The 13,707-nt window shown below is 40.2% G+C and overlaps 1 protein-coding gene across 1 annotated transcript; it reads left to right on the top strand.

Annotated features, from left to right (window-relative positions):
- Positions 1-10,120: 10,120 nt before the first annotated feature.
- On the top strand, positions 10,121-13,642 carry LOC128354125 (uncharacterized). Its single transcript, XM_053314382.1, has 4 exons — positions 10,121-10,398; positions 12,172-12,438; positions 12,521-12,673; positions 12,755-13,642. Exons 1-4 carry the CDS (start codon positions 10,128-10,130, stop codon positions 12,913-12,915), a joined length of 852 nt encoding a protein of 283 aa, XP_053170357.1. The 5' UTR covers positions 10,121-10,127; the 3' UTR covers positions 12,916-13,642.
- The last annotated feature ends 65 nt before the right edge of the window (positions 13,643-13,707 follow it).

The raw sequence follows: 13,707 nt of genomic DNA, 5'->3' as shown, positions 1-13,707 counted from the left end.
AGACAAGTTGAAGGTAATATGAGGAAAAAAGATCCAATATTGAATGTGTTGTGAAAAATCTGATTATGAACACATAAATTCTACAGCAGTTCTTCTTAGATTATTCGGTTGTTGTGATGCTGAATGGAGATGCAGTCTTTTAGTAAGTAAATGCAATTTGACTGCCAAAAATCAGCAGTAAATAACCCTCAGTCATCCACTTTACAAGTAAGCATGAGTAAGAAGGTCAAAGGTCAGGGTCCCAGCCAAGACAAGGGAAAAGAAAATAAGATTAAAAATGAAATGTAAGTATTTAAAACATTTTAATCCATATAATATGTTTTAGTTTGCTAAATGTGCCACTCTGTATGTTACCATTTTATAATGTGCTTCTCATCTCTTTCTATAATTGTCTCCGTTAATCCAATCTACTTTTCATGGACTAGTCAGGGTTTTTTGTGTGAAATTCATATTCAAAGTGTCAAAGTATATTTCATGCTTTATTTTTATGCTCTAATGCTCCTCAGTTATTTGTTTTATGTTTCTTAATGCATGACGTTAAATGGAATTTTGCTCATCCTGGCTTGCTGCTAACACCGCACAAATTATTGCTTCAGTAATTTGCATTTCATCCTTCTTTGATTTTTATCTGTGCGACGGAAATGAAGGCCCATCATTTTATGACTCACACATATCACTTTTGAGCTTAATCTGATTGTACAGTATGGATCATCATACTGGATCTGAAATAGGTTTTTTTTTTGTTGTTGCTGTTTTTATATTGACTGCTTTGGTGCCATCACTGCAGTCGAACAGATGTTTACATGGCATTGTGATGCTTTCCTAATGATATTTATATCTCATTAAAACTCAACTAATCAATATTATTATATTAAGAATGGATAAAGTGTAAGCGGTCGCTCATGGTGAGAAACCCACAAAGAATTATCCCCCGGACTCTACCGTTCCCCTTTAGCCAGCTGTTAACACCAAAAGAACCTTTCTCCTACCAAAGGACTGTCAGGCAATACTAGCAACTAGCTGCTCACCTACTAGTTCTTTTGAATTGAAATTGCTCTTCCTCCCTCTTGTGTGGTCAAGGCTTTTTCCATGTACAGCTCTTTCCAAAGAGTCATTTTAAGAATAAAAACATTGGAACTCTAGATGAAGTAATTAAACATTAATTATGGGTCCTGTCATCTATTCTGGAGTCCAGAACAGAGTATGTTATAGGCTGGAAAATGTTCAAGGGCCACTCAGAAGTCTTTCATAAGTTGCAAGGGGCCCCTAAGCGGGACTTTGAGTGCCACTGATCTACAGTAGCAAGTGTCAGCGAGACCGTCTGAGCACGTAATTAACTGGAGGAGCTGGCTCCTCATACTCACTGTGATGGCAAGAGTAAAAAACTTTTCTTCAGTGCATGTTTGCATAGTGATAAGGCATATTTTACTGAAGGTGTGATATGGCCTTCCCCACAGAGGCAGGGGGTAGTCTCTCAGAATCACACATAACGAATGCAGGGCTGTGTATTGCCAGCGCTGAGGGCGTGATTGCTTATGCTCCCTTCAGTGTCTGAACTCATCCAGGAACACATAAGTGAAATAAGGGTCATCACACTCCTCTGTAGTCACACAAAGTTCCCATGATGTGTGTGTGAGTGGGCGGCATGTATGAAGGACAGCGAGTGAATGAAAATCTGCAAATCTCTGAGAAAATCCTTTGCCATCTATTTATATATTCTTTTGAAAATCCTGGAGCTCCTCTCTCTTCCACTTTCATGCTCGCTGCGGCCTGGAAATGTAGCTGCGTTGCAATTCTGCTCACTCAACTGCTCTATACTATTTTTATGGGCAACAACAATAGCTAACCATCATATCCTGCAACCATTAACAGCAATGGCACACATGCTTTTTGTGCTACGTCCCTTGTAGGGCTTGATGAAAAGGGCTGCCCGGCTGCTGCAGAGAAGCACTGCAACAACCAGACGCTGATATTTGTTACCTGAATGATGCTTCAGGGCTTCGATATAGTGGCCGAGAAATATGAGCACACAGGTTTCTGCCCCATTGGCTAAGAGGAACATTTCCCTGCAGTCTCACGATTAGTTTGCCGGCCCTCTTCCCCCTGCAAGGTGTGATTCTCCCCTACAGCTGTTTGTCACGGTGTGTAAAGTATCACCCTCCAGTTGCATGCCGCTGCACTAAAATGCATCACATGGCGAGTTTGTCAGCTCAGGAAATATGAGCAGATGCTGCACTTTATGTCTCGGCCAGCTCGACTGCTGAGTGTTACGACACCTTAAGCCAAACCTGCCTGCCCACGCCGAACAATGGCAGCTTCTTCCAAATCAGGTCGTAGCATTTGCATAGAAATTGGTTCTAGATCGGGAGATGGGCCCTCAAAAAACTCTCTCTCTGTCTTCATTCCTCTATCTTTCTGTGTCAAACACACACACACACATACACACAGAAATAAACAGTCTTATAGAGAGTCTGTTCCTTTAAGGCCCAATCACTTCTGAACAATGAGCACTTCTCAAGGAAGTCAGAGGGGAGGACATGATGAGAAATAGATCTAAGGCGACGCTTCATGTTTACCAAAAGGGTGAGTGGTGACGAGAGAGGGCTTAACATGCGGAAATTCTGTATACAGCATTCTCTTTTAAGATATCTGTAATTTACATGCCTTTGGTCCTCGCAACTCCATTCCCAGTTGTTTCATATTCATATGTTGATTATATAAGGTCGTCCTTAGAGTTTACCAGCCTTCAACAGCAAATAGGTCCTATCCTTGTCATTTCTCCTTTGTTGGAGAGTAAATAGAGGAGATTGAGTCCTCCAAAAGTCAGGTTGAAAACAATCCATATGAGTATTTTCTGATATGGAACAAAGCTCCAAAACAGTTACAAATGCCTACAAATGTGTATTACTCTCTTTTCTGCCACAGCTATGGTTAGCTTTAGGCACAAAAACTTGTTGAAGGTTAAGAAATGATCATGGTTTTACGAAGTGACTCTTGGTTGAAGTTGCAGGCTTTGTGCATCCAGCTTTTCTCTGTAATGAGTGGCTATGAGTTAAAGATGCTGCTATTTTCCTGTCTGAGATATTTCTGTTTTCTCCCGTGTTTGCAGCTTTGCTCAGATGGCAGCACAAACTCTTGATCAGCATACAGAAGGCACAAGCTAAGGATTCTGCTCAGGCCACATTCTCAAAACCCTATATTGCTTTTGCTTTCATTACCAAACTGACCAACCTTAGATAAAATAGGAGATCTGGTGCATCATCCTCCATAAAACCTTTCTGCACTTTTACCACTTGTTCCTGGACAGCTGTTTTTGAGGAGCGAGGTTTGGAGAGAAGCTGATAAATGTCAGAGGTTCATAGTTAAACTGCGGACCGAGCAGCGGGGGTCTGGAGAAATGAAGCAGGGTAAATGGCATTCTGTTGTGAAGACACTCAGCTGTAGTGACAGCACAGCGGGCATCATGAGCTAATGCCAGGTTGCCTGATGCAGGTGTCTGAAACTAAAGAGCACCTTTCAGTCACATCTGCTATATCGGTGTGTGAGGGCTTGTGTGTGTGATGGCAGCTCCGGCCATGTCAGAGTTGAAAGCGGGACTGCCAGATAACAGATGGAAAGTTTTCTGCTCGCTTTGTGAATGTCATATGTGTGATTTGGAGCGTCAGTATGACTATTTTTGGCTGACATCTTCAAAAAAGAGCTCATCACCTTTACTCTATGATATATGAGCAAGGAGTAGAAATTGTCCCGGTGTCAGAAAAACCTGACAAATGTCTTGCAGAGAGGAAAATCAGCCAGCTCAAGCAACTTTAAAGAACATTATCTGCCAAGGACAGTTTGTTTTTGAGGTTAGGTGATGATGTATAGCATTTCACAGCTAGCTCAGGCGAGTGTTTCTTCGGTTGTCTGGCAAGGTGTGAGCTGGATCTGATCTTGGTTAGACGTGATAATGGGCAATAAACCATTTTTGAAACATTACGCACAAGCACCAAAATAACAGCTTCCTATCAGACATTCATAAAGAATGACTTAACACTCTGCTTTCGCTCGTCCTGCCTGTGATACACAACACAGTAATAAAACGTATCCTTTGTGAATTGTTCCACACAAGTATTTTTTGAGGATCTAATTGGAAGTGGCGTACGATTGGATTTGCATCCATGAACGAGCTGTGCAGCTGTTGCAGAGCACTCTTGTCAGGCTGTTAAGATTCTTGTTCATGCTAAGTTCATGCTAAGTGTTTGGACAACAGCAGCTTTGAGAAGCAATCTTCCTAAAGCCTCTTTTTTTCCTTGGTGAGTATGGAATCCTCACATTATACAGAAATCACTCTGTAAAGAGGATGACACACAGCACGGAGACTCCAGATGCTACATCTGATTGAACACAGTATAATAGGCCCCTAAATAACAATAAGAGGGAGAAAACCTTTTATTTGCCATTGAAAGAACAATCTGTGCTCGGCAGTATTCACTTGAGAGAACAGGGCATTGATGGTCTTTTGAATAAACCATTAAAAATGAAGTTTTTTTGACAGCTGAGCTTGGCAGGTATAGGATTGTGTTTTGGATTCAGCCATGTTTCCCACTGTAATTTTAATAACCAGCAGATCATGATTTTGCTCATGTGCGAATTGGACTCTGAACACAGCCCAATAGACCTGCCACTTAAATGTTCCCTGGAGTGCAAAATTCATATTATGTGTTTGACAAAACACAAATAAAAGTGCTGCCAGTGACTAAATACTCTGTCTTATTATTTGTGTGCTTTCCTTTTGAAATTTGGAAAACTTTTACTGCAAGAGATGAGACTGCCTGCTGGATGGATTTGGCACTCTTTGCAGTAACAACCAGTAAGAAATGTTTTCTCCCCAGTCCAAGTGAAGAATCTATGGTGTAAGGTATCTCATCTACCTCATGGCTTTGTATAGAGCTCACATCTGAAATAGAATCAAAGACCAGGTGCTGGACCATAGAACCATAACTGTGAAAGAGAAAAGAAAATCCACACACTGTAGCTCCCAATGTAGATGTTGGTCCAATATCAATATCCCATTAAACCAATGCCTGCATTGAGAGCTATTGTGTGAGGACTTTCTTTTGTCTTTGTTTGGACCTGTAAATGTTACAGCATACATAAAAAAGATGGCCATGGATAGGGCTGGATATCATTTAAAAAATTACTATACCAGCATTTATTCAATACCCATCACACATTATGTGAACTTGCTTTCATTTGACGTAACAGGTGTGTAGTGTAGTCACAACTTAGAGTGTTTAGGTGGCATCTTGGCTGCTGAACTGCTAAGTGCGCTAACTCAAATTCACCAGGACTTCACCACCACAGACAGGTTGTAGCTGCTGAGGCAGTGGGCCAATCACATATTGTGTTAAATCCAAGAACGCTTGCATTGATTGGCTGAGATGAAGTCCATACAAACATTTTCTAGCTCTAGGTGCAAAAAGGATAGATTGCAGGTATCGTTTGACAGGACATGTTTCGATACTACTTGGTATCATTTATTTCGGGTTAGGGTTAGGGTAGAGTTCCGATACCCAGTTCTAGTCATGAATGAAGCTCATAAAATGAAGGTGAATTCTATCCAAAATGGATGACTTCCAGCACTCAAATTTATCTCCTGCTCTTTTGCAAACAAGCTAGGATGTTAACACTGTTGACATTACCAATGTAGGCACACTGGGCCGGGGATGGGACAGCAGACTGTGTGCTCAAGTCCCTCCGGCGGTACTCAACGTTTGTCTCTGTGACCCAGAACTACCTGCTGACAAAAGTGCTACCTCATTTCAATGCTAATGTGCTGTTATGGGTATTTTCAAAGCGTTGCTGCTATTTATTATGAATCAGCTTACCTGAGAGGCGTCGGTTAATCCTGTAGATCCCTGCAGAGCTGCTGTGCACCAAGAGGTCATAGAGATAGTGTTTAAATAGACTGCTTCTCTTATTATTCCAAGGGGACATAATACAGCTGACAGATGCCCTATTTCCTCCCATTTTTCCCCCTGCATTTCTGGGAAGTAGCAAGAACTAAGACACTTTAATTTTTACATAAGACCTCATTTGTTGTTTATTATTTTTATTTTATTTGTTCATCTTTACGAACCTTGTAGCTTGTGGCAATCAGTCATAACCTGAAGGCTCGGAAGAAGCTATCACCAACAATGACAGTTATTGAGGTGGTTTTGAATAGAAGGCAGCAACAAAATATAATGTATTTGGAATATAGACACTGTATAATGGGAGAAAAAACAATCTCACAGGCCCTCCAGCTGTCCCCTTTAATAACATTAAGATACTGGGAAATGTAGCAGTTCATATATATATATGGCGATGCAGCTGGGGAATATAACATTTGTGTAGAGTCATCATTGTCATCCCGGTAGTAAAAAATCTGAATAAATTAAAACAATTCACTGGACTCATTAAGCTTGACATTATATTCAGCTGTAATTACATTATTTTGTACCTGTACTTCCTGTATATTAGTAGAGAGAAGTTCCTCAATTGCTTCACAGACTTTGGAGAAGTGACATAAACAAAAACACCTAGTTTTATTGCGAGAATGAAGACAAATCAAATGCATGATTGAATATTAATGTCATATCAATTCTTAATAAATACAGGGTTTTTTTTATAGGAAGGATGGATGAATGGAAATTGGCACTGGTGAGCTGTGAGGGAAGTGGACATTCTCCAAGGATTTAGTGGTGTTAGTTACAAATTAGTTGTCTGTTTTGATTAATTTTGTTCACTTCATTTCAAAGATTTGTTGCTGTAGAGTGTGTAGTCCATTTTTTTCTCTTAGTCAAGCAATCTCATCATGAACAGCAAATACTTCTAACTCTCTTGAGGTCAGTCAGTTGCTGGTTCAAACAGTTTCATTCAGTAGATAACTTCACCCAAAAGCACTGTTTTATCTCACCAGCCATCTATAGCTCCAAGGCAAGAAAACCTCCAAAAACTTGACTTGACTATTTGGTGTTAAAGAATTATTTCAGCATGCACTTAACACATCAAAACACAGCTGAATGTTTCATCCTTCTCTTTATATTCTTGCTTTGTCCTACTGAGGTTCATTATTTGTCACTTTTATATCAAAAAGGGTTAATTGCTCACATCCTGCTGCACATTTCTGTTGGTTTGTGGCACTCCCCTCTCTCCAAGTGTCTGCCAAAGTTATTAACACATCCAACATTTCAAGCAACCCTCATGCCCAGGGTATTCACATTATTTGTATTCCTTATAAGCAAACATATTGATCTGTGTATTTGTTGACAAGTGTAATGACTAATAGCCCAGCCTTGTGATTACTTCATATAGTAGTAAGAAAAATCCCCCTACAGTACTTCCAACTCTGCAGCATCCCCACATTTGCAAAATGGCAAAAGGTGATGCTGAGGTGAAGGCTGCCTGTGAGAAACTGAGACAGCCTCCCTGCTTCTATCTTTCATCCCAGACATGTGAAGATTTTCCCTCCCTACCTCATCACTTCGTTGACATGCTTCATATCGGTTGGCGTATCACGTTCGGAGAGCCCAGTCAGCTTTAATCACACTCCCTCCTTGTAGTGCTTCCAGCAGCCATCGCTTTAACTGTGGAAAAACCAGGACCGTGTGTATTTGTGTGTGTGTGGAGAATGTGGAGGTGAGACGAATACCAACCGGGATTTTAGTGCACGATTACATGGATCAGTACAGATAAAGTTACTGCAGGAAAGATCAAAGCAAGGTGTTTAAGAGCATGAAAATAGGGTTTTCTTTATAAACTGAAAGTCTTTGTTTAGGTGCAGATCATTTGGAGATGTTTATCCTTTTTCTGTCACCAGATGGTGCTGTGTGGTGAATAGTCACATTTTGCCCCACAGGACAACAGCAAAACTGTCCTGTGGGGGTCGTGTTTGGATCATTTTGGGCTAAATAGTCTGAAGTAAGACATCTGCTGGTTTAGGGTTAGGATTAGGGATAGCGCTAGGGTTAGGGTTGAACTTGTTAAAGATGAATAAAAACAATTATGAATATTTTTTGACTTAGGTTCATAAAATCTGTAGGATTACCTGCTCTGACAGAAACAGGAGCTAAAATCAGTGTAAAAATTTACAAAATATTAAAATATTCTGTTCAAATAACCCTGCTTGACCTTTCTTGTGGAGAACTTCTGCTCCAGGAAAGCCAAACAATTCAGAGTCACTAACAAGGTGCGTGTCACCTTGGTGCCCCCTGCTCATGAAACACTGAGGCCCATGCAAGACACGAAGGAGTAGGTGGCCATCGGCGACATGCTGCACGCCTCAGGCACGAAACATCACCATAGTGACACCACACACACTGTATTTGCTGTGTTATTCTGCTGCTGTTTCCTGCTGCACTCACATGTAACAACACTGACATCTCATGGGCTGATGGGAAACTGTGACAGGGCTGCATGGACTTGAACATCTCTGCAGTGATGTGTGCAAAGTGCTTGGTGATACTAAAATCATCTAATATACCTGAAATGTAAAAAGACATGTAGATTTTATGAGATCATATAATTATCCAGTCGAACTATACAGCTATAAGCTTTGGGGATTTTCACAATAATATATAGATCTGTTAGGGTTAGGTCATTTCTAGGATGAGGTTTAAATACTAATTTACATACAATCATTGATAAAGTACTAAAAAATATACATAAAACTGGTAAAAGATGTAAAACGACACCCATTATCCAACTGGTGATTCAATAATTCAACACTTTATTTCATGCATTAAAATACCACAGGTGCATGTTCACACGTTGAAGATGTTGTACCTTGGCTGCTTTTATAGTGAACATGTGCACAGTTTAGAGTCATGCTGTCACACACAGTACATCCATACATGCAGTTACAAACAAAACAAGTACACCTGAAAACGATCTTTAAAAAGACAAATAGTGCAATCAGAAACCTTTCAGAAATGTTTTACTTTATGACTAATATGATTTATGACTTTCACTACCTAGACCCTTATATACCGAAATATCTGTGTGATATTAAGATTGATTCAAGAGATTTTAGTTTTTTGTTGGCTTGGAAACTATCATCATCAGTATTGTCCATACTGAAAAAATCTGCCAGTTTAATGCAATATATAATATGTCAATCCTAATTACCATAGCTGGATATTTTAGGGACCTGGGAAATGCTGTTGGGCCCCATCCTCATAAAAACAGTATTTTGAAAAAAACAACCAGTACTCCCAGTCTGGAATACTCCTTACTGGACTCAGGTTTTCTGTGATTTAGTACGTTTGAGTAATTTGACGGAAACATGCAACACATGAGCACAAGGCAAGTTTGACTAAAGGTCCTATCAAACAAAACTGAATATATTATAATTCAGGGGTCAGGGGTTCATATTGTAGTTTAGTAGATACACTGGGAAGAAAAACACAAAATATACAATCATATATTTATATTATAATCCCTTTTAAAGGTATGCCAAAAATCTAGATGCCACAAAATATACTGGGGTCTTATTTGTACTGTGTCTTGAGATGTTTTGTAATTATTTTGGCTATTTAAATGTTTGTATGGTAGAGTTACACCTGCACACTACGTTTCCAATAAAGTTCCTGATGAGTTTATTTCTTCTGTCGTTTCTGAAGGCGACCAGCAGGGGCGCTAGTTGTCTTTTTATTTGCTTGTCCAACCAGTAAAGAAAGCGCTGAAGGTATTTCACGCATGCGCAATAGTGAATGTAGTTGTTTCTGTCGGCTTCTGGTACGTGAGCGATATGGTAAGAAAACAGTGGATAAATGTATGTATTGTAGTTATGTGTCGGCAAACATGCATTTGAATGTAAGTGCTTATTCAGTTTGTAACAATAAAGAGACTGTTAAGCATAGTTTTTTAAGTGAAGGCAGTAGAATATACTTGTACAGTCAATCACTTTACTCTCTTTAAAGGCAAGTTTGACTTCATTATAATTGAGCTATTTGGCTCTCACATCTGGTACCACACTTCAGCACATATGGAGCTCTCTATTCACTTCACCTGCACTTTTTTTTAGTACATGTACATTATCTTAATATTGTGTGTTGATAATTTCTATGCAATCTAATCTCCAGGTGTGCAGGTGAGGCTCTCAGATGGAGTCAGTGAGTGAGGAGGTCCATGGAGGAGCAGATGAGGATGAGCAAGCTGAATCAGAGGAAGCCATGCTGTGGTCCATCCGGGAGGCTTTGGAGAGACAGACCCTGCAAATTGGAGTGTCAGCTTGCGGGGCCACAGCTGTGGTGGATGTGCTGAAGGCCCTTGGTGTGGATGTGGCTCCAGAAGAGGCTGATCGCTGCGTCCAAACCCACCTGAGGAGGAATGAGTCCCCACTGCCTGACTACCTGCTGTCCCGGAGTGAAGCTGGTAAATGTCCTGGTGTGCAGGCAATACACAGGTGCCAACACAGGATCTGAGTGTGTTATTTAGCACTGGACATGCCCCCAGTTGTGTGCTTTGAAATGAGTGAAGATGTTACTGCACCTGTGGATGAGACAGAGCTGAGAGCTGTTGACCAGAGAAGGGGGAATTCTTATTCACAGGTCACCCTCACACTCTGGATAAATATAAAAGAGGGATTTGTGAGTTTACATATTCTCGGGCTCTGGCAAAATGTAGTGCTCCTCTTCAGCTGTTGGACCCCTACATTTATCAGCATCTGTCATATAAACTGATCATTTTATCGATAAAATAATACTATATATTATTTAGGGCTGCTACTAAATGATTGTTAATCTTTATTTAGTTTAAAAAATGTCACAAAAATACTGAAAATCCTAATTTATCAAAGCCAGAATTAATATAACAGGATCAAGAAACAAACATTCAATGCTAGAACCAGTTCATTTTTGGAATAAACACCCACTGTAGTGCTGCAGCTCATGATTATTTTCATTATTGATTTATCTGTTGATTATTTTCTAAATTAATTTGACCTAGAAAATTGTGAAAAATGTTGACCACTGTTTGATAAAGCCCACTGCGACGCCCTCAAATGTCTAGTTTTGTCCTGACCAACAGTCCGAAACCTGAACATATTTAGTTTACTGTTGTAGAAGACTAAAGAATGTAGAAAATATTCACATTTCATAAGCTGGAATTTGGACATTTTTGTCTAAAACATTACTCCAATCAATAATAAATATAGCTCGGAATTAATGTAATAGTTGGCAATTAAATAACTGTTGCAGCTCTGAAACATTTAACATTTTATCACTATTTCATGAGTAGAATATTCCTGAATGGATTCCTGAAAATCCAAATTTGAATTCTTCTAGTGTGAATAGACAACGGATATGGTGAAAATTACAGCACTGACAGATGAAAGCCAAACGTTGTCATATGTATTTTTTATTGAAGCTGTGTGAGTGTTAACAAGGTTGTTGCAATGTTGCCAGGACAACACAAGAGTGAAACACATAATATTATGAACGCGGTGACAAAAAATAGCCTTATCCAGTAGCTGCTCTTGACTAATCTTCTCAAAGCTAGATAGAAACTAAGTGTCATCATTGCAACTTTTTTGAGGCTTAAATCCACATTAAGTCTTATATGAACATCATTTTGTGTTGTTCCCCTTCTGTTCTGTATCTGTTCGTGCTAATGTGTCTATTCACCTCCATTAATTTGCCATATATCATACTATAAACACCTGGTGTGAGCTCAAAGCTGCTGCTCCTGCAAACTGTTCTCTACCATTTCAGGCAATGAAATATTAATATATGAAGGATCATTCCCTATCGGTGTCTGCTCCAAAAGGAAGTTATATCTCAGGTGTGACAGATGCTACCAGGGAATATAACTTCGCCACTGAATGAGTCTCTGCAACATCTTGAGCCCATAAGCACTGTTCCTGCCTGTGTGACAGCTGGCTGCAATGCCAACCAGCCAAACTCAAAAAGCACCCTCTTGAATTAGACAAAGACTTTTATGTCCCTCAGAGGAGAGTCTATAATTGACTTTCTCAGCTCTGTTTCACAATTTTTAGTCTGACATTTCAGGCATTTATCTCAAGCTGTCACCCCACTCATGAGGCTCTCAATGTGAAAGAAGCACACTTGTGTTCATTGATTTTAGATATAATGACCTAGTTTAGAGGTGATGGAAAAAGGTGAAATGAGGGACTTTATTTTCTTTCAGGTGCGACTCACGCTCAGCTCATTACAGGAGCAGAAGAGGCCAGTAAAGGGAAGGTGATAGGTCGTTTCTTCCACCTCCACCCTCACCGGCGAGTCAAACTGGTCCCCTGGCTCGCACGCTGGATCCGGAAAGGCGCCGTTCCCGTGGCGACTATGAACATGCAGCTGGTTGTACCCGAAGGAGAGGAGGTGCCTGACGCCTGGCACCATCAGCTCATATTTGGAGTTGCACCTACTGCTGTTTTCATGACTAATCCTTTAGATTTAGGTGAGTAAGGGAAAGGAAACAGACATTTGTATTGTTTTTCAGCATAAAAACTGGTTTCTTGGTACTTTTATTTCTCTTCTAGTAAGCGAGGTAGAAGTTCACCAGCGACTTTGCAGTGAATCTGTGCTGCTGATTCGCCGAGAAGACGTGCTGCAGCGACTTACGCCAGACTGCTGCCTGTCCAGCCTCTCAGATTGCCAGTCTGACCCACGATGGAAAGCCCTGGATGTGGAAGGTAAAGCAGTTATTTAAGGCCCTGCACATTTACACCTCATATGCAACATATTTTACATTTTTTTCTCCCGGTTTTCTTCAGGTCAAGTGAGACAGATGATCCTGGAAGAGGAGCAGGGACAAATGAAGTTAACCCACATCACAATCCCTGCAGCGTACAGCTCAGGTATCACGCTCTTTGCCCGACTACAGTCAGAGTTAGGACAAGAACTCCTCAACGCTCCTGAACTTCCTGTGTTGTGACTGGACTTCCGCACATGACCTCAAAACAAGCGTGAAGACATGTGTTGTGCTGTAAGAGTGTGTTGCTCATCTGCTGTGTAGCTGAGTCTGAAAAATCACACAATGTCTAAGCATATTTATCTAAACCACACTGTAAAATTTTAATAGACACCAGTCATGATTTTGTGCGTGACATTTTTGCTGAATGAACTTTGTCAGTTTTTTGTACCAATAATGACATCAGATCAGATTTCATGACATAAATTAGGTTCCTATAATCAATTCTTAGTGTGTGTTTTAAGTATGTTTTAAACACCAGTGCAATCTGACTGAAGACTTCCTGCCTGGACCATTACTGAGCACAACTATCTGAGTCTCAAAGCCTCCTCCTCTGCGCCCTCTAGACTGTTAACTAGAACTAAAAAAAGCAGATCCCATTAATCCGTGTTTGGCCGCTTGACACCATCTTCCAGTTAATTTCAGGATTGACTTTAAGAATTTATTGATTTCTTTCAAAGCAATAAATGGCACAGCTCCAGCTTATATTTCAGAGCTTTTATGTCCTCGTACACAGGAGTTTATATCAGTAGGCTAACCTCCTCGGATTATTCCAATGGCCACATTAAAGGGGGATCGAGTCTCTACAGCCAGAGTGCTTAAGTGTTGGCAACATTGGTCTTTTTCAATATTTGCATTAAACTTGCATCAATTTATGTGATGATGTCTTGTCTATTAAACAAGGCAGACAACATTTGCCTAATATATTGCGTGTTCAAAGATGTGTGTGTTTGTCATAGGTTATTTTTGGGGACA

The sequence above is a fragment of the Scomber japonicus genome, chromosome 24 (genome assembly GCF_027409825.1).
Source record: "Scomber japonicus isolate fScoJap1 chromosome 24, fScoJap1.pri, whole genome shotgun sequence".
NCBI classification, from domain to species: Eukaryota; Metazoa; Chordata; class Actinopteri; order Scombriformes; family Scombridae; genus Scomber; species Scomber japonicus.
This window is presented reverse-complemented; position numbering and strand designations above follow the sequence as displayed.